The 26,909-nt window shown below is 45.1% G+C and overlaps 1 protein-coding gene across 2 annotated transcripts in view; it reads right to left on the bottom strand.

Moving 5' to 3' along the window:
- The window catches only part of KDM1A (lysine demethylase 1A), a 1,518,024-nt gene that overhangs the window by 152,588 nt on the left and 1,338,527 nt on the right, over positions 1-26,909 (bottom strand). For both annotated transcript variants that reach the window (XM_069622738.1, XM_069622739.1), the window contains exon 16: positions 6,233-6,347. In XM_069622738.1, the coding sequence (XP_069478839.1) occupies positions 6,233-6,347 (115 nt within the window). The remainder of the gene's footprint in view (positions 1-6,232; positions 6,348-26,909) is intronic.

Raw genomic sequence — 26,909 nt, 5'->3', positions numbered from 1 at the left:
ACAATAAATTTATTGTTGAAAACACAGTTTTTAATGGATCAGAATTGTAATACTTTTGACCAAAATGAATAAAAGCAATTGGAAAAAAATGAAGAAAAACATAAAACATAACATTCATCATGAATACAGAGTACAAAAGAACAACATGTTCAAATCACAAACGTGGATTGTTCAAGAGCATTTAATGAGAAGAATAAAACAATCCTTGCAGGATACCAATTGTTCCTACAGCATGGGGCCTTCCAGGGTGTATTAAAAATTACCCTGGTAGGTGTAGAGAAAAAAATCAATTAGCTAGATTTGCATGTTTGTCTGCTCCTACATCATCTTCTACACCTCCACAGGGCATACCTCTGATTTGTACCCCTGCCCGGAAGTCTTTCAAGAACGGCAACCTTCTCCACATTGCCACTCTAAACACTCACTCAGCTGTCAAACACGCCTCTGACATCTGCCGCCTCCTTGAAGAACTTGACCTCGATATTGTCGGTCTCACCAAGACATGGTTCACGGCCAGCTCGGTCACGAACTTTGACATTCTCCTCCCTGACAGCTACAAGATCCTCCCTGCGTCCAGGTCCAATCGGTCCAGAGGGGGTGTAGTACTGATATTCCCTGAGTGGAAGTCCTGTCTCTGTCATTCCTACGAAGCCCTTCTCTTGAATGCCTCGTCGGCAGGCTCTCTCTCTCTCTCTCTCTCCTAGCCATTCCCTTACTGTGGCTACCATCTATCGGCCACCTGTTCAGATCTCCTCCTACCTCTCCGAGCGGGTGGACCTCTCCTTTTCCCTCCTGGACTCGACCACGCAACTCCTCTTTCTTGAAAACTTTAACATCCACCTGGATGCTTCCTGACCTTCCTCTGGACTCTTTCGCGCACTCTGAAATTCTCTCTCACTCCCTTATCCTCCCCTCTGGCCCGACTGACTCTGCAGGGCACACACTGGATGGTCTGATCTCTACAGACATTCCCCCTTCTATCCCTCTCACCATTCCTCTCTCCTGAAGCGATCACGTTCTCCTTTCTTCCCAGCTCACTCGCCACCCCTCAGGCCAAGCCAGCTCCAGCACTGCCACTTACCTTCTCGATTATCCAACCCATGAAGCGTGTCAGTTGAGGCTTTCGCCGCCACTTTCTCACTCCCTCCTCCCCCTTCGGCTGACACCACCCTGACACAGCCATTTCTGGTACGCCTCAGACCTTGCCACCCTTAAACGCAAGTGCAGGTTGGCTGAGATGAAATGTCATGCCTCCTGTGCATCCCTGGACAAATCGGCCTGCTGCCTGCTCCAAAGGCAATACTGGCTCTCTGTCACCACCAAGAAGAGAGCCCTCATCCAAGCCTGCGTCTCAGAGGCATCCAACAACCCGGCCGAACTTGTTAAAATCTGCAAGGAGTTGGCCAATCCTGCTGCAGTCTCTACCTCTCCTGTCGCCTCCCAGGCCCTCCGCACGGCCCTGGCTTCTCATTTCATCTCTAAAACTCAAGACATCCTGTCCTCTCTCTTTCTCTGCTCCCTCTACTCCCGCTCTTCCTCTGGCCCTTCTGCGGCCAGCCCTCCTATCTCCTTCTCTGCCTTTCCCCTCTTCTCCCCTGACAGGGTTTTTAGACAGGTCTGATCTATGAAACTATCATCAAAACAGGTTCTCCCCTGTTCCTCTAAAGCCATCAAGGACCACATTGACACCCTGGCTCCTGCTTTGGCCGACTTCTGCAACCACGACTCGCCACTTGAGTCTTCACTTCCGCCCTGAAGCACTCCCTTGTGCACCCTCTTCTTAAGAAACCCTCACCCAACCCCTCCTGCCCTGCTAACACCCAATCTCCCTCACTCCTTCGCTGGGCAAACCCCTGAAACAGCTGGCCATCTCCCAACTTAATCTTCACACTGATTCGCTTGGTTGTCTCCATGACCATCAGTCTGGTTTCAGAGCTGCCAGAAGCACGGAAACTGCTCTCCTGAACATCCGTGAAGACCTGCTCTCAAACCTTGACTCCAATACCCCCTGTGTCCTCATCTTCCTTTATCTTTCTTCTGCCCTTGACACGGTCAACCATGCCATCCTGCTCAACCGTCTGTGATAACCTGGGTATCACCGATCAGGCCCTGGCTTGGCTAACCCCTTTTCTCTCAGATCGACCCTCCCAGGTCCAACTCGGGTCCTTCCTCTCCTCTATCTCTACATGTGGTGTTCCCCAGGGATCTAACCTCTCTCCCTGGCTGTTCAACCAATACCTGGCACTGACTCCACACTCTCCTTCTCTCCTCACATCTCTGATATCTATAAGAAGTCACACTAACAGCTGCACCTATTGTTCCTTTCCTCTCCTGCCCCCAGAAGCTCACTGTCTCCAGAGCTCTGGTTATCTCTAGGCTGGACTACTGCAACAGCCTCTTTCTAAATCTGCCTGCTTCTACTCTCTGCCCTCTGCAGCTTATCCAGAACAGGACTGCAAGACTTATCATTGGCCTCATGTCCAGGAATAGTGTTTGTCCAGGAGTGAAATCTCTGCAATGACTCCCAGTGGCTGCAAAGATTTAATTCAAAACCCTCTGCATTGTCCACAAGGCCTTCTGGGGCCTCAATACCTTCAACTCTCTCTTTCTACATATCTCCCTTCTTGAGCTCTTTGCTCATCTGCCTCCAACTCCCTCAGGGTCAGTCGCTTCTCCAAGCAACAAGTTGGTGGTAGATCCCTTTATTTGGCTGGGGCCTCCCTCTGGCACAGCCTCCCTAAAACTTGAGGAGAACCATCTCAGGTTCCGGAAGCCCCATAAGACCTTCCTCTTTGCTTCTGCTTTCTCTCCGCCTCTACCCTGCTGAACTCCTGACTGAAACTGCACTGGTCACCTGGCTACCCTATGTTCCCAGGCCCCCTCTCTGCCAGCTCCACACCTGCAATGCCTACCAGGCAACTGCTGCACTTGGGGGCTATTTCTGTACTCCTACAGCTCCCACCAGCTCCTGACACTTGATGTCTGCACTTACCCCTCCACTTGCCACAAGCGGGCCGCATTTTCACCTTTTGTTTTTATTTATTCTATTTATTGATCCTATGTTCTGCACTGCCCCTCCCCCTTTCGCCCTCCCCCTTCCCTGCACTTGCGCAATCTCAATGTCACCATGCCTAGTAAGATCGTTGCCTCTGTCTTCCCTCTGATCCCCCTCCCTTGCCTCGTTGCGCCTTGAAACACTTGTGTGTAGGTGCGTTATAAATGCCATATCATATCCAGCAAAAGTCTCCCCTCCGCCACATAAAATTGCTCAGGGGAGTCCTTAGCTTATCTGGAGCCTAAGGATTCCAGCCCAAAAGGGACATGAACACTCTCCTTGTTGTAGATGCCTTCCATACGAGACAAACATGCCCATAGGGAGTGGGGCATACTCCTGAGGAATTGCAGTGCCAGCGATGTTGAGGAGTAAGTAGTTTGAAGGCAGACATTGGAAGATGTAGTGGTGCAGAGACGGGTCATCACCCGAAGAAGTCGCTGTTGAGTTTAAGGCGTATTGTCATGGGCTCTTGCAGAGACCCTGCTTGTTCGTCCAGGTGTGGTGGACCCCAATGACACCACCAGCACCTTGGCAAAAACGTCCAGCATCTTGAGCAAAAAGGTATTCTATTCCTCTGGCATGTAGTATTAGGTGGGGGTGGGTATCTAAGGTGACCATTCATTAGAGGACTCCCGAGCAGTGACGTCTCTTCGAGGAGGAAGGAGAATGGACAGACTGCTGGGTGAACAAGACTTCTTGCAGAGTGTCTTGTTCTTACGGACCAGTAACTGTGCTTCGCTCTGCGCTCAGTGACCTCAACCAGGTCAGTCTGTCACGTTCGTACCGATATAGAAATAGTAACATTTGGCCACCTGCTCTCGAAGTGCCTTGGGGTGCATCGCCCGACACGGCCCACAATCCTACACGTTGTGTTCCTCACACTAAGACAGTACAGGCACATTATGTGGGGGTCGGAGACAGTCATTAGATGCCTGCAGTCGACGCAGTGTTTAAAACCTCAGGGCTTTTGACAGATTTGATACACAGCACAAAAGCCTAAAGATACTTCTAAAGAAGCAGTGTTGCTAAAGCAAGCAGAGAGCGCGGAAAAAAGGAACTAAAGTCACGGGGTGCAGCACCTCCATATATATTGGCCCCAACGTCATGTCTGGCATGATGCACGTAGAGGTGTTGGGTGGAGCCAATACAGAGCCGTGCTGCAAACCTTTGCGGATGGAAATGTTTCCAAAGTGCAACTACGCTGGGTGTTGAATATCAAAGATGAGGAATTCATAGGAGGAAGAAACATTAGTATTGCTAAATGTATCGTTTGTTTAATCTGGTGGCTTCAAACTAAGCATAACAAACTTTGCTATGGGAAAATGAAAAATAATTACTCTGCATTAAGTGTGAAAAGGCAGATTTCATGTCCAAGAATGACAAAAAATATACATGTAAAAAAAAAAAAGTAAAAAAAAAATAATAAAAAAACGAAATTCTAGAGCAGTAACAAACCATAGGAATTTGGGTGGTTAGTGGTGCTTGGTGTGTACTGCTGGGGAGTTTGAGATCTGAAGGACAAAGCAGGAGGTATTAAAAACCGCACACAAAACCCTACAAATCCATGCTCAAGACGGCACATGAATGTAAGTGCTCAAAGTACACCTAGACTTCTAGAGTGCTAGATTTGTCTGAAGCCATAGTGGTTTTGACCATTATTTTAGGAGCTTTTCAATGATTCCTGGTCCTTAGACCTTTTTGTGGGATCCTCGGCAGAGGCGAAAAATGTGTACTTTGTACGAACCTTTGTCCGTTTGGCTCGGTCAGCATGGCCGGTACTATGTTTAGCCCATTTGAGGTATAATCTGGTTTTTATTAGCCCCGGAACTGGGATCCTAGACCTTGCTGGTAGATGTCTTAGCCCCTTTCTGGGGAACCTCAGGGGTGACCCTGTTAGCTTTAGCCCCCAAGGGGGAAACCTCTGGTATTCTGTTTAGCACCCGAATGAGGCAGCTCAGGGCGAGCCAATGTGACGCTAGGACGACAAATCGGATGAGCCTGGGTACACGTCACCTGGACGGGTTGCTCAGAAAAGAAGGGTACTAACCCGGCAGTTTTTGTTCCTTGATGAATTCCCTTAGGTGCACTGGAGGAACGCCGTGGAAGACCGTCTCCAACGTGATGAGATGTCCTTCTAGTGCCCGGACCGAGAGGGAATCGCAATAGAAGCACGAATTTCACTGATGATTAGGGCCTAGAAAGTCGAGGCAAAGATTGTGAGAGTCTGCCTCAGTGTATTGATATTCATAAGAGACACATGGCGTAAATACCTTACGTTCCAGCGCAGGAAAAGAAAACGATAATGGAACTGAGACAGGAAGACAAATTGAAGGACAAGAAGCAGGATGAAAAAAAGCCCTGTAGATGCTAAGCGCAACCATTCCCGACCGCGCAGCGAAAGGGCAATGCGGGCTCAGGAAGGCGGGGGACATAGCCAAACATGCGCTGGCCCAGCATAAAAATAAAAAATGAATGTTTTTGGATTCTACCAAACTGTGCTTCTGTCCCAAAGGTCGGAATATCCCATAAACATGGAGGAAAGGGGACAGGACACAGGAGTAAAGGGATCATGGAAGTGAGGGAGTTGCAGAGTTTGAATAGTTATGCTATGGGCTTCAGGTGCGGCTATATATTCTTTTTTGGGGGGAATTTATTAACATGGTTGGTGCTAGGTGACACATTTTGTGATAAAACAGCCTGACAGAGCCACAAGATCAGAACATGTTTCTTTGGCATTCATTCAGAGGTTCTAGATATTTAGTAAAATCCAGGTTTGCTTCTACTTATCTATATGTTCATCATATTCAAATAAGCAATTTTTCTGTATAAACCCACTGCTCACTTACCACACTAGATATACAATAACCAGACAAGCCGCATTTTCCTTCTTTGAAAAAAGAGAAAGTGTCTGGTTCCTGGGGTTAAAATATTTTTCTAATACTTGGATACAACAGTCAAACTTTTTTTATAGAAGTTCCTGGAAAAATCTATCCCAATGGTGAGGGAAGAGTTGCTAGAGTTGGCATGACCAAAACCGTCAGAAACAATTTTAGCATTGAATAAAGGGTTCTGTGTTAATCTGCTGGAACACGCACTTGTTAAATAATGTAGGGAGAACATTTACAAATGTAATACTAAAAACAAAGAATTACAACTGGTCGCAGTCCAGTCTTTTACCTTTGTAGAGGTTCCAGAAAAGGAAGAGTTCTCCTCGGCTTGCTGTTGTGCTGCCAACATGACCAAACAAGTTCACACTTGGATCCCAAAAAACGCGGTCAAAACATAATACCACCTGAAAACAAAATAATATAGTCAATAATTGCTCATTGCTTTATAGTGTTTATCGTAACGGAGGAATGTTTGCTGGCAATATATGCAGTGTCAGTATAAAACCTCTCCCCACGCTCAACGTGGGACAACTGTCACCTATTGGATGTCAGCGGCACATAAGCGCAAACTATAGTCAGACAAGACACACAAATGTATGTGCCTTAGCTGACCACATCTTAAACCTTTGTTTCCGGGAAAGAAACACAAGTCGGATGGTAGCTCATCAAGGTCAGAGCTGCGCAGGATCAAAATCTATTGACTGGAGACCTTAACTTTGCATCCAGCAGAGTATGTTATTCTCACATTAATACCCTTCCCAATGTGTGGAAAGCTTTAAAAGACATACGGATTGGTGCCTAACTCTTTGTCATTCTTGGAAGCAGCTTTCAGTAAGCTGCGATTATGGGAAGTATGTACTTCAGCTAAGAAAGAAAGTGACCATCAAATTGTTATTCATAAGCACAGACTTGAAGTCTATCTTTGCTCAGGGCATAACCTGTAAGCGAGCAACCAGACCCGACAGAAAGCTTTTGAGAGGCATTGAAATACTGACTGAGAAACACACTACACTGATAAAGCGAATGCACATATTCATGCAATGATTGTTACGTGCCATTTGCAGAAGGCTCATCTGCCACTAGTATGGCCTTGCAGCCCTACAGCCAGTCTGGGAGTGCCAGCTTGAACCATTCTAAAGATCCAGAGTAGTATAGTCCAACATTGCATAATAAATGGCATTGACAGAGCCATTGCAAAAAGGTTAACATTTGGTACATTTATACTTTGTAAACGGGCATCATCATAGCCTTTCATGTACACATTGTACCAGTGGCATTTTAATGTTTTATTCTCTCACTGTGTTCATGTTTAGGAACACCCAGATAATTCTCGGTTTACTCACTGTTCAACAGGCATCGCATAAATGAGTTTGGAAGACTTGTACCACCTGCAAGAGGTTTGCCATCCACTCCTCAGTAGGAATGTGTCTTTAACTAGAGAAACTAGGGTGGAGTTACATGAACTTCTTTAGGTTTAAGGAAAAGCCCAAGATGTGCAGGATATGACCGGTTGGTGCTGATGGGTTGACACCAGATCTGGCGTAAAAACTTGAATGAGCCAGCTATCCAGGTAGAAAAGACATGAATCGTCACTCTCCTGAGCAAAGCGGCTAACACAGCCCACAGCTTTGTAAAGACTCTCAGGGCTCTGGAAAAGCCGAAGAGCAGGGCCCTGAACTGGTAATGGGTGTTCCAAATGACAAATCTCAGGAACTTCTTGTGCTCTAGATCGGTATGTGGAAATGTGTCCCGAGGTTCAGTGACACTAGGCAGTCCTGCAATTGATTTCGAAGTATTTATAACGTGCACACAACAAACTGAATCGTATCCTGGCGCAGTTGGAATCCCGAAATGAGAAAGAACAGAAAAATTAGAAGGATTAGCTATTGCTACCCAAAAAGAGCCAAGTGCATCGTGGCATAACCAGAAACTACTTAAACAGGTACGTTTTTAATCCTACCCTGAAGATTTGTAGAGAGACTGCCCTTCTTAAAGTAAGTGGAAGACTATTCCAGAGTCTCGATCCGGCAACTGAAAAACTACAGTCTCCTCGAGAAACACACTTGGTCCTAGGGATAATAAGTAAACAATGATCTTCCGACCTTAGTGCCCTAGTCGGGCGATAATGTTTCAGTTTATTTGTTAGATAGATTGGCACCAACCCATTCAAACATTTGTACATCAGGCACCGATTTTAAATTGACGTAAGCCTGAAGTTGGCATATTCTTGGCAACACCGAAGACCAGTTTTACTCCAGCATTTTGGGCTTTTTGTAGGCGATTAATCCGTTTGGCCGGGGCATTGGCCAAAAGTCTGTTACCATGTCTAGTTTAGAATTGACCAGGGCTCTCACGATCAGAGTCAGGCACGTAAGGTAATGCCTTGCGGAGGAGGCGTATATTATAGAAAATTGAAATTTTGGCTGAGACCTTGCCACTACAACCCAGATCACGCTGCCAGATGCAGCCAAGATTTTTAACCTTGGTAGCATACTTAAGGCTGGTCCCCAAGTGTTTGGGTCCAAATAAAATCACATCTGTTTTTTTGGGGTTTAATTGTAACCAATTGTTTTCCATCCACACTCTTTTTTCCAAGCACTTGCTCACCACAACGATAGCACCTTCCATATCATTGAGTCTAATGTATAACTGAGTATCATCAGCATAAGAATGGAATTGGAGATATTTCTTCAGAATATGCATTAGAGTGCGAAGCTATATATTGAATAGAAGTGTGGAAAGTACTGATCCCTGAGGGACTCCGCAACACTGAAAAAGAACTTCAGATAGGAAACCACCCGTCTGTACACACTGTCTACGCCCAGTTAAAAACAAGGTTAAACAAACAAGAGCACAAGAGTCTACCTTCACTAGATTTTTCGAACGATTTAGAAGAATACCATAATCAACCGTATCAAATACGACGGACTGGTCAAGCATGACAAGCAGGGATAGTTTTCCAGCATCCCCTGCTTGAAGCAGCTTGTTCCATGCCGCCAACAGAGCTGTCTCCGTCCTGTGCTTGGGGAGAAAACCCGACGGTAAGGGTTGAAGAAAACCACTGTCTTCGATGTAGACGTGCAACTGCCCAGTGACCACCTTTTCCAGGATTTTTCCTGGCCAGCGGACAACAAACTATTTCAAAGAATCTGGGACTAGCCCCTTAGTTAATGACAATTTTACGAATGTAGTCATAAACGGGGAAAGTTCAGAGGAAAGCCGCTTAGCGACGAGCGTAGGAATTGGGAAAAGCACATCATTTGTGGGTTTTAGTTGTGACATGAGAGCACAGATGTCATCTTCAGACACTTGCTTAAAGCTAAATTGAGCTATCCCAGTTCCTGATGTACTAACCACATCGTTATTTATAGTAGCAGCATTTGATTGAGATATAGCATCTGGTTCTCTATGAATCGGGATGTTGTTTTCAGTATTCAGAATTTTGTCTCTATTTGTATTTATTTGTAAAGCGCGGCCCAGCCCTGGGGCAACTGGGCGCTGAATCTTACATGTTGCACATGCATAAACTATACAAGCAAACTAAGAAATTACACATACATAAAATGTACAGACAATCCAGACTGTTAGCATATATGGTAGCAAGATACAGATTATTTTATTATACAGTGTGAAAACAGCTACATATATACAAGCAGTGGCAATTGAAAAGGAATTGGTTGTATTGTTTTTTATAGAGCGGATGGATTGTGGTCCTGATTGTAGAACCAGGCTTTAACCTTGCTACGGAATTGAATGAAGGATGGTTCCACTCTTATGGAGATGGGTAGAGCATTCCCTTTCTTTGCGGCAAGGACTGGGAAGCTGACTTCGCCTGCGCCTTGTTGGTTGAATCGTGGGAGGACGACAGTGCGATTGCGCTGTTCTAGTAGTTTGCGTCGATGTATGACGTGAGAAGGTGTCAGATAGGTAAGTGGGGGCCTGGTTGTGGAGGCACTTGTGGGGGAGTGATGGTGACTTTAGGTCTATTCTCTGCTTAATGTTGATCCATTTCATGTTCTGTCTGGTTGCAGTGATGTGCTGTTTCCTGGGGATGTTGCATGCTGATCTGATTGCATTATTTTGCATGACTTGCATTTTGTTCATATTTTGTTGGGATGTAGCCAGATAGAGCGCATTGCAATAGTAAAGCTTAGATAATACTAGGGCTCTTGCTACTGAAATGCAGTTAGTTGTGTTCAGGTATGGGCGGCAGGCTGTAATAAGCTTGCAAGTATAAGCTGTAGAGGATGCTAATGCATTAGTTTGTCTCGTAAGTGTGAGGCCTGAGTCAATGTGGATTCCTAAAGTTTTCACATCGTTGGCTATTTTGATGGTGTTACCGTCAATGTTGAAGGAGTTGAAGAGGGTCCCCTAATTTGCTCAGTTTAGATGGAGAGCCAAGGAGGAGTAATTCGGTTTCGTCGTTGTTTAGACATAAACCTGCAATTTGAATGGTGCTGTAAATATCATTAAGGGTTTTACTATCAGCAGTGTAGTCACCAGTGATGGGGATGAGTATCTGGGTGTCGACTGCGTAATTTGTGTACGTGACACAGAAGACATTGTAAAGAGTTGGGATACACAGGATCCTTGAGGGTCTCCACAAGTGACTGGTGATGGTAAGGCAGATGCTGAAGGTGCAAAGACCCTTATTGACCTGTTGCTAAGGAAGGATTTAATCCAGGTGTTGGCTTGGTCTGAAAGATATGCAGCAGATGACAGATGTCTACATAAAATTTCATGAATCACTAAGTCAAATGCTGCCGATAGGTCAAGTAATAGGAGTAAGGAAGATTTATCCTTGTCTTTAAGGTTCTGAATTTGTGTCTAAGTCAATGAGCGCCGTCTCAGTCCCGTGTCTAGGTCTGAATCCTGACTGTCGTAGTCCTAGCAAGTTGTTTGCTTCTAGGTAGTGCTGTATCTGAATGTATTTAGCCCATTAAAATGAAACCTTTGTTAGGGTATTGGTTGTTGGATTAACAAAGTTAGCAATGGTTTAAAATAATTCTTGCTGACGATTAGCTGCTAAAATAATTCTTTGTGACAAACAAAAAAAAAAAAAATGATTTAGCTCAAAAGACAGTCTTTTTATAGTTGATTTGTGCTGATCTTGCCAATGTTGCATGTTCCATTGATTTAAAAAAGGTACCACCTATTCTCATGGTATCGATGTTCCTTTTTTAACTCAGAGTTGCCGAGTATACCATGTCTTCGATGACCTTTTATGAACAATAGTTCTTAGAGGGGCATATTCTGCTATCAGAGACCTTGGAGAATCCAGCCCAAGATTACCAATATTAATATGACACTGCAGGTACACATTCAGCATTCCCAGATCTATGAATGGACACAGGCAGACATCTTCCAGCACCAATAAATAAAGAGTACCAACCATTCCCTCTTACGGAGGCAGGCACCCACTCTATGGTGCCGTTCAATAGCGGATGAATCTCCTCTAGCAGGAAGGAGTGTTGGGGAGTGGGTATGTCCCAAAAGAGTGGTAGGATGGGGCCTTGGCTGAAAGGGAGGCAGTATCCCTGAGACAGGAACTGTAAAATCCAAGTTAGGAGGCAGTGCTACACCATTCTCCAGTATCCAGAGACAACCTTCCTCGCAACTGAAACAGTGGACCAAGTGAAAGTGGTTTTGTACTAAAAGAGCAGAGGCAGTAACAAACTGACTTCTGGCTTCTAGCCTAGTGGGAGAAAAGCTGTTGGGCTAGTTTGCGCCTTCCTTCTACGGTGGGCAAAGGAGGTGTAGGTAGAAGGTGACGTCCATGGTAGGGGAATCAGAAGGCTGTTAGATAGCTAGACTACAGCGTAGCAGCCCTGAATCTCCCCAGGGACTCTGGTTTTAGACCCAAACAGAATTTTACCACTGAACGACATGTCAATGAATTTAGTCTGTACATCTGTTGAAACCCAGATGTCTGCACCCACGAATGCCTACAAAGAAATGTTATTGTGCCCATAGCATCGGCCGCACAGTCTTTGCCCAGACCAGATGGCATCTGCCCAGACCAGATAGCATCTGTCCAGACTAGACAGCATCTGCCATGCCATCCTCTGCCAAAGACAAACCCATCCAGCATAAACCTGAATGGGACAGTTCTCTACAGATCACACTAGACAAGGTGTGGATGTACTTCAACAGGGCACAGGCAGCATTCATAACCCTTAAAGCCAGACTGCCAGAAGCAAACACTTTGCCTCCCATGGTGTCAACGTAGCAGACTTTATCCCCACATTGAAGGCATAGCATGGAGAAAATAAACTGATCAGAGGGAACCAGGCAGTGTTTCTTGGCAGGGGCTCGGTCCACTGCCGGAGCAGGTTTCAGTCACACGGACATGACGGAGGCAGTAACAGAAAGAGTAAAGGGAGAAATGTCTCACCCGGCAGACACTGTTCGAGTATATCAGTGAGGTCAAACTGGTTTCACATAGGCTACGGTTCGCATAAAAATAAAGCTCTGGCAATATTTTTTTATTTTTATTAAAATGATGTAGTTTAATTATAAAGTTTTTCATTTATATAGAGAGACTTGAGAGAATTCGAAGATGTATGGGTCTCAGTGACTCCATTTGTTAAGTTTGAAGCAAGAGCAATTGTGTAATTATATTTGGTATTTTGGCCGCTGAGTAACGCAGACCATCTTTCCTCTGTGCCCATTTGTTGTGCTGAAAGTTCAAAGAAACCACCAAATTGTTCCCGTTGAGTCGAGAGGGACTGACATTCCATCACAAGGTGGTGTAGGGTTTCAGGTATGGTTTGAGCTTTGCAGAATCGGCAGTATTGGTCAGTGAAAGTTATTTTTCTAGCAATGGCGAGATTTGCTCTTGTAGGCATCGTGTTTAGTCGTATTCTCAGGAACGTTGTTCTGATGGTAGGGTCTGGAAAGATTGTGATATTTTTGGGTAGTTCAGGAATTGTTCAAATGTCTGTGGTGCACTGGAGATTCTGTTGATAGGTGTTTTTTGTTTGAATTGTTTTTATCCAGTCATTGCGCAAGATTTTGTTTTTTGCGTGTTGAGGGCAAAGTGTTAAGAGTTCCTCTGATATCTCCTCGTTGGCCATGTCTTGCTGAAGGTTCTGTTTCCATGCTTGAAGGACTGTGTTGTTAAATGTATTCGGATGTAGCCTCAGGATTTGTATGGCTGGGGTTTTCGGGTCAGTTAGTATTTTACGAAATATGTCCAGTCGCTTCCACAGTACAATTGAATCCAGAGATTGAGTTGCCATCTGGTATCTTATTCTTGGCATTGGGTACGACGGTGGCAGGTGTAAAATTTTGCACCAAAAAATTGCCTCATACTTTGTCCAGTTTATTGATCTTGAGCATTGCCTCTGTACCATAGGTGATAATGGGGATTCATATTTGTCTGTAGTATGCAATGATAGGCTTAAGAGAATTTTCCATATTTATGGTGCATAAGACATCCCTGTCTCACTAATGCTTGTGATTTCCGTTCAATTTTATCTAGCCATTGTTCTTCCGTTTTGGACTGATTTATTGGAATACCAAGGTATTTAAAGGTGGTAACAGTTTCTAGTTGTATCCCATCCAGGATGAAAGTAGCTTGTTTTTATTTTTTTAATTGAATCTTGGCTAAGGCCATTGTCTTGGTTTTTACGATGTTAATAGACAATTCATTTATGTTCATGTATTTGCTTAGTGATGTCAAACTCGTTTGCAGTCCTGATGGAGTCTTGTCGAGAGGGATGATATCAGCGAATAACATGATGGGAACTGGGATGGAATTTATCTTTGGTGCGTTCGTTACAGTGCTGAATATGTGTTCTTCAATATCAGCAGTGAAAAGATTGTGTAAGGTTGCAGCAAGTGGGCATCATTGTTTTAGGCCATTTTCCATGTTGATGGATTCTGTAGTTGCACCTTCTTTCGATAATCTGACCTTGATTGATGTTTTAGAGTAGAATAGTTTAATTGGCTCTAAGATGTTTGTTGGATATTTCCATGCTTTCAATTTGGTCCAAAGTTTTTCTCTTGATATGGCATCAAATGCCATGCGTAAATCAATTAAGGCTGTGTGGAAGGTGCCATGGTTTTTAATGGCCTCGTGTTTGATTAGATTTATCATTATCAGATTGATGTTGGTTCCGACATTGGCGGTGAAGAAGGTTTGTCTGGCAGAGAGTCTGCCAGTGTTTGTTGCCCAGGTGGTCAGATGTTTTAGTAGGATTGATGCAAACAATTTTCCCAGGGGGTCGAGGAGAGCGATGGGACGAAAATGTGTTGGATCATCTCGTGCTCCTTGCTTGTGTATAGGAATAATTGTGGCAGTCCTCCATGAGGTAGGAATCTGATTAAGAGCATTAATCAGGGTTAGAAGATTGCACATAAACTTTGCCCATGTGGGGGGGGGGGGGTGGGTTTCTTTGATGACCGTGTTGGAAGTGCCATCTGGCCCAGGTGCTCTTGAGGCATTTAGGTTTTTGATCAACAGCATGAAGTCATCATGATCTGCATTTACTTGCCATTTTGTTTTGTTAAGAGTGCTTCTGTCACTTGCTTGCACGGGTCGAACTTTATACATGTTTGAAAAGTGGAGAGTCCAGGTTTCTTGAGACACATTAGCTGTCAGTTTTGTGTTGATTCTGGGAGTTGTCATTTAGTAAATTCCACAGTTCTCTCGTGTTATGGGACTTGTATGACTTCATAATGCTTTCAGCGTCCAACTGTCGTAAGATTCTTTGTTGCGATTTCCTCCAGTTCGAGTATTTTCACTTTATTTATTTTGCTATTGCACTATTTTCTACTGTTTTGATCTTGTTCAGTTGGCGTAGTTTTCTCCTTAGAAGTTTTTTCCTTTCGGCTGATTCTTCATTGTATGTATGCCGATGTTCTTTCAGGGGTCGGGTACCACTTGATTTTTGGAAGGGTATCAGGATCCATTGATAATTGAGTTTATACGTGTCTTTCAGAGCAGAGTTTTGGAATGCTTTTGGGAGCGCAGACAACGCTTGGTGTGGAATGCGTAATCTGGTTGATGTACTAGTCAATTCAAGAGGATATTGTGGTGTGGTTTTTGGTTGTTGAGGTAGGCCGCATCCATGTATAGTTAGTTGGTTGTGGTCTCTTATCAGATAGCAGCATTTGTAGTTTCGATATTAATTCATACAGGTGTGCTGATGAGAAAATATAGTCAATTATGGCAGTGGAGTTTCCTCTGGACCATGTTGGGATGATTTTGTTAAGTTGTCGGTGGTATGGTCAAGTAACATGAGGTTACGGGTAGTTATTTCTTTCACCCACCTTCTAGCCTGTATGGAGAGTTTCGTTCGGTTTAACCTTCTTGAGTGTGAAGATTAATATTTAAATCTCCACAAATTATGATTTCAATTGTCCGATGCTTGGCGGTTAGTCTGTCAATTGATAAGAAACCTCCATCAATAAACGTTTCATTAGCGATGGCCGCTGGATCCAATAAAGGGTCAGTATTGCAATTGCACTCCCATCTTTTTTGGGAGGTGGTTTGTCCTGCACCGTTGCAGGGATTCCTGTAGCTCTTATTGTTGTGATTTGTGTCCAAGAGTTAGTATTTTCAGTGTTAAGTACAGTCCATTGTGGATTGAATTTAATCGGGATAAGGAGACCATATGCAGGTCTTCCTTGGTTTTTTACTATTGCTGGGTTTAGGAAAGGAAGGAATCCCTCGCAGCAAGGTGTTGCGCTGAGCCAAGTTTCTGGTTAGCAAATGATTTGATAGTTATCAAGTTCTGGAGAATGGTGGGTGAAAAGATGAGTTTCCTCTGGTGTTCCACAAGCATAATGAACATGTGACGCCTGATTTAGTTAATGGTTATGAGTTGGTAGATAAGGAATTTTATGCATATGATGAATCAGTGTCGTAGTCCTTTCTAAATGGGCGCTGGTGTCTGTTGGACCATTCCGTATATTTGGGTTGGTTCTTGTTAGAGGATTGATTCGGGGCGTATCTAGAGGTGCTCTGAGAACTGGATGCCGGTTTTACAACTTGAGTTGGTATTGAAGAAGAGCTTTCAGATGTGGTTAATCTGGGGTTTCGTGTATCAGTTGTAATACTGTCTGTAGTAGACCAACAGTTGAAGCCCAGCTTTCTGAGTTGGATACGTATTGATACCATCAGTTCAAAGTTAGTTGGGTCACATAACTATGTACATTTTATCTAGGTGGAGATAGTCTTTGAACATTACAAGATTAATGTCTTTTGTAGAAATCTGGGCTAGCTGCGTCATAGCTCGAAATATTTGTCGGACGTTTGTTCTATTTAGAATAAGGATGTCTGGTCTGTTAAAGATGTTTTCAATGCATATTTCATGAAGTTGTTTTTGTATTAAGGGATTAACGAAATAGAGAAAAGTGCAGCTATCATCCGTGTCGCTGGAGATTACGGACCCAAATGTGTCATTTGAAATCTGGTCGTAAGTTACGGAGTCTGTTGGACCTGTTGTCGCATCACTCAAGGATGCATCCGAGATTTCCCCGTAGCTGTCTGGGGCCAGGGAAGAAATATCAGAACAGTATTCATCTAGGATTATAAAGCTTGTGGCAGTTGTTGCCTGTATCTGGCATTTGTGGGTCTGCATGGGTAGTTAAATTGAGAAGATCTTCGACGGTGGGTGTAATATCTTGTGACAGAACGTTCGCCGTCTTCTTTTCAGGAATTCATTTCAATTGGGTCTGTGGGTTTTGAATGAGGCGTGAGGTGAGGCGAGGGATTTTTTAATAATTCTTTTGCTGGGACCTTGGGTTCTTCAGAGTTTTTCACAGTACGTAGGAAGGCTCTTGATCCCGTTTGCTTCTTATTGTGTTTTCTAGAGGTTTTTGCTTTATTACCAGATGCTTTTTTCCCATGCAAGAAGATCTGGTAAGAGTCTGTGGAGATCTTAGACGGGGACTTTGAGGTTGTGAACAATGGAGAAATTAGCAATGATTTCTTTTGAGGTACAGTGTGGTATGGATAAGGTCGAGGTTTCAGGGTCTTGAGCTAAGTGCGGAATCAGAGGAGCTTGTTTAGGTTGTTCCATTGTTTGGGCAGAAGAAATTAGCATATGGTGTTGATGGTGTGCTTTCAAGAGCGAGTACTTCAGATGTCAGCTGGGATTTTTCTTGTCGGTCGCCTCTTGCATTTTCAGACAGTCTTTGCTGCCAGCGGTTGGATTGTTCTGCTTCAGTATTCAAACGAGTTTCAATGGTGGTGAAGACATTTTCGGTGTAGGTTTGTTTGGCGTGAATCATGGCTAGTAAAGTGGCTTGGTCACGAATATTGTCTTTCATGATTTCTTGAAGTTTAAGAAAGGGAATCATTGATTGCGACATTACTGCAATCAGCAAGTTTTGCAGATCCTGCATGGTAGTGGCTGTCCTCGGATTAGTGTGATCATCAGAACAGAAATCTTTAGGTGTTGTGTTTGTGTTTTTGTCTTGTGAGGGTTGTGAGGACGGTATGAGTTGTTTTTTGGTCGGTAGATCTAGAGTATGGTAAGATTCGTCTGAGTCATAGGTGAAATGGTTTGACAGTGGTCGTGACACAGGGATAGAGTTTTGCTGCTCAATTTTGAGATGCGATTGTAAAAGGTTGTGGTAGTTTGTTGGCTTTATACAAGGAGTTGAAGTTAGGTTTGGTAGTTGTTTGCCAGTAGAAGAGCCAAATAATTCCTTTCTTTTATCTACATTAGTCATGATTGAGTCGATTTCAGTAATGTCCATGGAGAGTCTTGCAACTTTGGTTGCCTCTCTGGTTGGAGCAGTTTCCAATGGTTGTGAAATTTTGAGGGATTTAGGAGTTTGTAGCCAAGATAATTTCGCAGGCCTTATTTTTTATTTCTTTGAAGTAGAAACTGAGGGAATTTGCGTCTGGTGGGGACTGTTATTGAAATTGGTTGCTTTTTGGTGAGTTCCTGGAGATCTTGATATTCCGTTTTCCAGTTTTCAAGTGGTGGGTTCATTTGAGGTGAATATAGAGGATTCCTTAATGGCAGTGCAGACTTGAGTCTGTGCTGTCTTTTCTGAAACTGGATAGATCAACTGCAGGGGGTCTGGCTGGTCAGGGTCGGGGAGAGTTGAAGCAGGAGGTGTCGGGGATGAGGGATCAGCTGGGAGATTTTGTTGATCTGTCTGGGGGTGAGCGGTAGTCCGATTGATTGGAATTATGGGAATAAGGTTCAGTGCGTCGGTTTGGTTGACGTTAAAGTTTTTCTCGTCAGTATGCAACCATCGATGCCGGGAGAGGTTAATTGGCTGGAATCGGGTTGTTGTATATTCTGAGAGACAGAAGGAGAGGTAGATAAATCAGTTGAGCTTGGCAAGACTTGGGCTTTGGTTGGGTTGAGCTCAAGCTTGTGCATAGGATGTTCTGGAGCGCCTTTTTGTTGGATCGATCTCAGTAGAGACTGTTCAAGTGTTAATTAAGAGGAGTCCACTTGTGATGTAGTCGAAGCGGATAGTTTGCATCGCAGTCTTGTTTTAGGGCCACCAAGGTTAGGTTGTTTGATGTGACGAGTTGTAAAAATTGCAGCGAAGTAAGTCAATTGAGGTAGTGAGTGTTGTCACTTCAGAATATGTATCCAACGATGTGGTGCAGCTTTCTTTCGTTGGGTCAGGGCTAAGTTCGCAAAGGGCCTATGTCACTTTTCGGGTCTGGTCGCTCCTTCTGGTGGTAGTGAGGCAGCGTGCGTAATCTACCAGAAGGAGTCTCTTGAGCGTCTTAACAGGGTATGAAAAAGGAGTGTCCCTGTTGTGCTCGAGCTGAGCAGTGGAGCAGCTGTAGATTGTGTGGAGGGTCGTATCCTTTCGGTCTCTCGTCAGTCTGGAAGAAGATTGTGCTCTTTGTTGACGATGTTGGGCAGATCCAAGGGTCGAACCCTTTCGGTCTCCTGCCGGCTTGTAAAAGAGCTGCACCGTAAGTGAAGAAGTTACCGGGATCCAAGGGTCAAGCCCTTTCGTTCTCCTGCTAATCTTTTCAATACAGGTTCAGTGTTAATATGAATACTGTGCTCTTTGTTTGAGGTGTTAGGTGGATCGTAGGGTCGAACCCTTTCGGTCTCCTGCCCGGTTGTAGAACAGCTGCACAGTAAGTGAGGGGATCAACTGGATCCAGGGGTCAAGCCCTTTCGGTCTGCTGCCAGTCTTTTCAGAACAGGTTCAGTGTCTGTTAGAAGACTGTGTGCTTTGTTGAAGGTATTAGCTGGATCAGAGGGTCGGGCCCTTTCAGCCTCCTGCCGGGATGTGGCACAGCTGCACAATACGTGAGTAGGTTAGCAGGATCCAAGGGTCAAGCCCTTTCGGTCTCCTGCCAATCTATTCAATACAGGTTCAGTGTCTATTATAAGACTGCGTGCTTTGGTAAAGGTGTTGGTTGAATCCAGGGAACAGACTCTTTCATTCTCCTGCCGAATTGTAGGGCAGCTACACAAGATGTAAGGAGAATAGTGGGGGTCTGATTGACGGGTCCTTTTAGTCTCCTACCAGTTTTCTAAAACTGGTATAAACTGTGTAAGTGTGTCAGCGCGGTCCAGAGGGGATGAGATGAGGTGTGTGCTGAACTGTTGTTTTGGCTCTATAATGAGTCCTCGCGGGGGAGCCGCTGAAGCAGTGAGGAGCGGTGAATATATCAAAATGCGTTGCAGCTGCGCTGTAACGGGGGAGAAGGACAGGACGCCTCGGTGCAGGCAAAGAGAATCGTGGAGGAAATAATCTGAGGAGACGCTGCTGCCGAAGAAACACAGGTAGGGGGTGGGAGCGCAGGTTGGGACGAGGGTTGAAAGATAATTACGGCAGTTGCATCAGTGCCTGCCGAAGCACTGTACTCACGGGAGATGGATCAGAGGGAGTGTCCGACGTATCAGCAGAGTCAAATCTCTTGGTGAATGCAGGAAATGGAGGGTGGCTGAAGTAGAAATAGCTTGGCACTCCGGGTAGTGTGGACTTGCAATTTTCGAGGGTGGTATTCTGTCCGTGTGGGGCATGGATTGAGCTGGTGGGAGCAGAGGGTCTTTGGGGCTGTCGATGGCGGTGCCGCTCAATCACAGTCGATGGGCTCCATAGTGGAGCGCTGCGGTCAAAATCGCAGTGAGACCTGGGTAGGCATCATGTGTACATCATATGAGCCAGCAAGCAAAAGGGGCGGCGCAGCGGAGCCCACAGAGCCCAAAGACCTAAAGACACTGCAGCTGGCTCCGCGGCTCACTCCGGGCGTTGCTGGGTATTTTAAAGGAAGCTGGTACTAGTGGTAGAAATAGGACTGGAAAAGTCTCTCAGTAAACCGGAGTCCGCTGCAAGAATGAAAGAGGCTTCTCTGGCAAAGACCTAAAGACTCTGCAGCCGACTCCGCAGCCCGCTCTGCGGGTTGCTGGGTATTTTAAGGAAGCTGGTACTAATAGGACTGGAAAAGTCTCTCAGTAAACCGGAGACCGCTGCAAGAATGAAAGAGAACCTTCTCTGGCAAAGACCTAAAGACTCTGCAGCGGGCTCCGCGGCTCGCTCCGCGCGTTGCTGGGTATTTTAAGGAAGCTCGTACTAGTGGTAGAAATAGGATTGAAAAAGTCTCTCAGGAAACCGGAGTCCGTTGCAAGAACGAAAGAGAACCTTCTCTGGCAAAGACCTAAAGACTCTGCAGCTGACTCCACGGTGCCTGGCATTATTATTACGGTTATTATGATTAGGGTATTTATTGAGCGCAAACCCAGCAACAGAGCGCTTTACAATCATGGGGGAAGAACACAATGAGGGAAGCAGAGAAAAAAGGAGCGGGGAGGTAATAGGGTTGGGTGCACAATTTGCAGCAGTGGGCGGGGGGCAAGACAGTAGGGAGCAGATCACTGATTCTCAAGTAGCGTGTGTGTGTGGACCTAGGTGTTAAGGAGGAGCCACTAATTGAAGAGGAAGGTCTTGAGCTCTTTCCCGAACTGTAGAAGTGATGAGGTAAGTCTGATATTGACTGGGGAGGAGGTTCTAGAATCTTGAAGCGTAGCCAGAGAAGGCCTGTCTTCTGGTACTTTCCTTCCTGCACTGTCGTAATTCAGGTCTGCACATTTCCTTACTTCTGGTGGATCTCAGGCCTCCCGAGATGCCGATTTACTCAGTGAAGTAGCTTGGGGACTTCAGGATGATGGCCTTGTATATGATGCAACATGATTTGAAGATGATACAGGCTTGCAGTGGGAGCCAGTGCAGTTTGAGGAGGGTTTGGGAGATGCAGGACACATTTCAGGGGTGCCAGGGTAGTCGCTGGAAGGCTTGGCCAACGGATCGGAAGTTATTTTGTGGGATGAGGACTTGATTTTCCACAGGAGAGAAAGTTGGTACCAGGTCGTTTGTGTCTTCCTTGCTATGTGCTGTATGAACATCAGGTGCCTGTCGATGTTGAACTCAAAGGACTTGGCACAGGGAGGCAGTTGGGGTGTGATCCCTCGAGGTTCAGAGCAGAGAGCCAGTTATGGATGCCAGGGTGTTTAGTGTTGTTACTCAGCAGTAGGAATTTAGTCTTGGAGGGGTTGAGATTCAGGTAAGCACAGGTCACCCAGGACTGGATCAATTTAAGGCAGGCGTTGAACCTGTGGATGTCTTCGATGGAGGATATCTTGACGTAGATCAGCGTGTCATCTGCACATTGGTGGATGTGGATGTTGTCTGGCGAGAGGCGGGTTGCGGGCGGAACCATATAAAGACTGAAGATCACAGGGGACAGAATGGATCCTTGAGGGACTCCTCAGGTGATTGGTAGAGTTGGTAATCTGGAACTGTTTGTAAGAACTGTTGGCGGTTCGCAAGTTAGGTTTTGAACCAGCTGAGGATGATATCGTTGATCCATATGCAGCAATGTAGATTGTTGGCGAGTGTCTGGTGGTCTACAGGGTCAAATGCTGCTGAGAGGTCAAGAAGAACTAGGAGGAGAGGATAGCCAACATCAAGGATTTAAGGGCATCGATCAATCACATTGATGGTAGCCGCTTCTGTGCATGCAGCAAGCTGGAAGCCAGTGTCAAATACTCATCCTGGCCGTAGAGGTGCAAGGGTTCCAATTCAAATGGCATATGATCACCTTCTTTCCGAAAGGTTTGACCCCTCTTTGATATAAACAGGTGTTACGCTCACCTGGCTCCCACAGGGGCGTCTATCTGAACTGGACAGCTGCGGTCTCCACCAATGTGACGCATAGTGCCGAGATGACGGACTGCACTGGCCCACCTAGCTTCGTTTGCTTGGCCCGTAGGAATATTCTTCTGCAAATGGAGAAAGGGAATTAACCACCCGTGGAGTTGAGCGTTAACCTCCCCCACTCCCGCTGTTCTCCCCACTGATCACCTTTGATGTTCCCGCTTATTGTCTCGCCTGATGGTTTGGAAAGATGAGCTCTCCATCCTGCGTTGATCGCAGGGGCGCGTAGATAACCAATTGCTTCACTGGCTTGAAGGAATTGGTGAGTTCCAGAACAATATTGACTCAGATTTCCAGCAAGACGCCGTAAGTATGTAGTTCGTAAGAGTTCAAATGTCTGACTTTCACTCTTGTCCGATTCCTTGCAGGTTGCAGCTTGACCTTAGCAAAGAGTTCCTCGTGGCAACCGGTAATATTCAGGTAAGGATTTGTATTATCCAACACAGTTCGATAAAATAATGTCAGTATGTAACCTGTTTTCTCCCTTATTCATGCGCTGAGAGAAAGTATGAAGTCTCGGGGAATAATGCCTCTGGTGGTAAGATCAGGTAAGTTTATTGGGGAGAGAAGGTTTCCCCTTGTTTGTCCTTTTGTTTCCCCTTGCTGTCCTTTTGTTTCCCCTTAGGGGCCGGGGTTCGGCGAGGATGCAGTGGAAGCTGCGCCGACCCGTGAAGAGGAATAGTACCCCCATGGTAAAATCATGTAGGTCTATGGGGGGTAACTAATATCGCCTCTGTTTATTCCCTTGGCTCACCTTGCTGTACTCGTCTTCCCCTTAGGTGCCGGAGTGCGGCGGGGACATGCAGAAGGATGTGGTGGAATGTGAAGATGCTGCGAAGGCCGGTGAGTTCAGCACGGCGCTGCAGCAGGCGAGGCGGCACGCATAAAATAACTTCTTTCTTCCAGCTGGCAGGCGCGGTGATCGGGAATTCAGGATCAAAGGTATTGTTCTTGTTCTAACCTTTTCTCCTTCTTTCTCCCTTTTTCTAGGAGCTCCAGACTCGAGGCGGGCGTGGCAGAAGACTGGATGCAGACTTGCAGGCACGGTGAGCGTTACGCTGCTGGATGCAGAATAACGCGAAGCGTGTGCTGCTCTCCGGGCATGGTTTAAATAGCCTCCAAAGTAGTCCCAGGTAAGTATTCCTCCCCAGCCCCACCCGAGTAAAAAAACAGTCCCTAGGTAAAGTAGTCCCTTCCAAGCCTCTTTTGGCTTGGAGCTCTTGCAGCATTGTCTGCATCAGGTAAGTTTAAATCTATGAGCCTGGCGCCTATGGCGCCAGGACTGACTCTCCATATGAGCCTGGCGCCATAGACGCCAGGACTGCACCCAAATAGCCCCTAGCAGGGGTTGTTGGGCTTGCTTGGAATAACTTGATGCCTGCTTCCGGGGCTGCTGGACTTGTCCCCGGGGGTAGGCATCATGACAACAGGATCCATATGGCACTGGAGAAGATACATCTAAGATGAGGACTATGTGGGTAGAAGGAAATCATTAGTATACAAGCTGCAACCCAGCAAGCAAAGGTACATTTCAGTGCTTTTTAACACAGGAAACCGCCTCCATGTCTCAAAAATACATTGTTGAAGAATCTGAAACATTTTAAAACCCTACTCCTATTTGGATTATAGAGGGACCTCTCGGCACCAGATTCTGGATTTTGAAAGAAGTATGGTAGACTGATTTCTTGATTAAAATGGAACTACAAAGTCATTTCATGTAAAAGGTTTGGGTAAGCATCAATCGTATCCTGGAGAGGGGGAAAATAGTGGGGGCACAAAAAGGAGACTCTAAACAGAAGACCATAATCTTGCTCCCTCAGAGTTTCAAATTATTTATGAGCCTGTGTAGAAAGCGCAATATTGAAGTACTAATACAGGTGTGGGCTTTAAACTTCTTGCGAGCATTAAAATGCCTCTTACCCAAACGGCTAATAAGAGAAAGGTGGTCCAACTGCATTTCTGTACGGACTCAAGCAAATAGGTCCTGCAGGAATCCACTTGATGCCTGATATTCCATGATATTTTACGATTCAATTTTAAACTGATGTTATGGATTTGCAATTTTACCCGAAATAAACTCCATGAATGAATGATGCCCGATTTGGCTAGCTCATAGGTGGGTTATACGTCATCAATAACTGGTATATTGACTTCTAATGGTGTTTTTCCTGGCTGCTTTTAGCACCTCAAGGTTATGTTTAGAGTCTGATGTGTCCATAAAACAGATCCTGGGGGACAGGCTGCTTAGTACAGATGGGGAGTTACGAAAAAAGGGTAAGATCTAAATATTGAGAGAAAATATTGTAGACCACTAAATACCATATGTAGACCTTCAGATAGTTATTGGAGCAAGGAGTACTAAACCCTGTCAGGACACATAGGGGCCATTACGATCATGTGACAATTTCGGCTGCATTGCAGTTTGAGAAGATAAGTTCAAATTAAAGCTATCATGGGGGTTGAATGTATACCGAGACTGCCCGTCGCAGTGATGGCAGGCCCCAGTAATTTTGCATCCTCGCCCTCACAAAAAACACACTCAGGCACGTGTGCTTTGTGCCAAAAATATGTAGAAGTGGAAACTGAAAATCTATTTGACTGCAGGCTGCTCCCAGAATCTGCACTTACACTGATTGAACCAGTTAGTGTGTCGCAACTGGGAAAAACTGTTCTTTTATGCGTTATTACCATAATCGTTGGCCATGTGTGCTGTAATGTTGTCTATTAGTATTAACACATTTAAACCCTTCAAGGAAGGGAGGAAGGCAGGCATAGAGAGTCAGAACAATGGTCTTTGTTTATACCAATGTGTATTTCTGGTTCAAGAGGGGGTGCTTCAGAGTTAACTTCAAGGCTCCCCTTTGATGGCACCCAATGTAAAGAGGAATCAGTGCTATAAACTGCAGACTGGTTTGTAGAAAGGGAACTCCCATTTTAAGAAGTTTTCGTATCCTCCAGAAAATGTTTTTGCCCGATTCAGTAATTAAATCAAATCCGACAGATGACTCTTGGTTTCAATTGGCAGATATATGCATCTGTGTCCTTCATGTATAGCCTTGCATGCTGTACTACAAGGACGCATGATATCAGCAGCCTCTCTATTCTCTGCAGAATCCATGAGCGGTAATGACTGAAGCATGCAGCATTTGGGACAGGTCAAATAAAGGACTCGATTCCTACCTTATAGAGAAAATACACTACCCTGGTCTGTGTCCTACAGAAGGTGGGAGTCTCAGTTGGGACCAGAGAGTATTTCCTAAAATTCACTGACAGGCCCAAGAAAAACAATATATCCAGCACTTTGGGAGGGTTGTAGAAAGTTCTCAGAATTGGGGGTGCGGATCAACCAATCGTCAAAGTACTGATAAATGTGTTTCCAGCATGTGTCAAAGAAAGGCTCCCAAAACGGCTGCCCCCTTGCTAGAGACCTTGAGCAGCAAGTCGTAGGCGGAACACGATTAATTGGAAGCGGTGTGTGGAAGCTCCATACGAACCTACGGTAAGAGGGCCAGATTGGAATATACATACATGCATCCTGAAGTTGGACAGCCTTTGCTATCTTTAGGGCCTTAAAGTAATATACGTTTCCGCATTAACGTTTTCACCATAGTGGGGGTTTCTTGTTTCATGTTTAAATGATCTATTGGTCCCTCTTAGGGACCGTAGTGAGGAAATTTTTCCTTTACACATGGTATCACTCCCCCACTGGTCCTAGTGTCCATATTTCAATTTTGCCTATAGGGTTTCTTTTTCAGCTACTGTATTATGGCTGCAAATGCCACTGAGATATGACCTGGGATGTGTATCTGGTTCTAAAATACGTGTTCTCTCTTTTTTATGCATCATGCATGAGGTATTGGCATACATGGATTTTGTTATGCAGTAGTTAGAGAGGGTCAGCAATACAGGATAAGGAACGTACACTGATGAATTAGATTGAGTCCTATCTCTAGCCTTACCAGTGTTTGAAACATTCCACTCTGACCTATTCATAACAAACAAGATTTGCTCTTTTGGTTTTCTTATATTTTGTTCATAAATATGTACATATGCTATTGTTTAGATCATTTGTCTGTCAATATGCAATGCTAGGTTTGTTGTACTGGTCCCTAGTGGGGATTTATTGTTTGTGATATTCAGGATACATAAAGAAAGTGTCTGTTTCCTCTATATAATTCAAAACAGATAAAGTATTCACATATGTTTGATGTGTGTTCTATTGTATGACCTATGAGCCTACCGGATAAATGATTTATTTTTTATTCAAGTGTGTGGCACTTAATAGATTTAGTCAAAATCCACTTAGAAATGCCGAGGCCCTAGCAGGACTAGGCCGTATTGAAACAAACTGAAGTGGTTTATCCAGGGGCCTCCCCTTTGTTTATTAGAAAAGCAGAGTCTTTGCAGGGCTGGTCAATTCAAATCTCTGTTTTGGGAGACATTAATTGAAATCCGCTACATTGAAGATAGTGCAGAGATAAACCTTGATATTGTAGGATCATCAAAAGAGCTGGAAAGAATCCATCCTGAACTTGCAAGGGAGCGCCCCATCTATTGCATCAATTTACATCAGGGGTTGGCGGGCTGCCGAAATCAGTGTCGGCGATAAGGAGAGTCCCGGGAGAACGAGCATGCCGGCGTATTGCTGCAGCGACTTGCGGACCAGACCTTGGATGGAGAGGGACGCTTGGATCCGAGAGAGGCAATGTGGAGAGAGAGTGCCGGCCTCACGGCAGTGAGATCCGGTTTGATGGGTGCAGCGAGAAGCGGGGAAGCACTGGAAGCCAGACGTACACGGGATGCAG

The sequence above is a fragment of the Ambystoma mexicanum genome, chromosome 11, assembly GCF_040938575.1.
Source record: "Ambystoma mexicanum isolate Mex_15411 chromosome 11, UKY_AmexF1_1, whole genome shotgun sequence".
Lineage (NCBI taxonomy): Eukaryota > Metazoa > Chordata > Amphibia > Caudata > Ambystomatidae > Ambystoma > Ambystoma mexicanum.
Note: the sequence above shows the minus strand (reverse complement) of the source record. Positions and strands in the feature narration are given on the sequence as shown.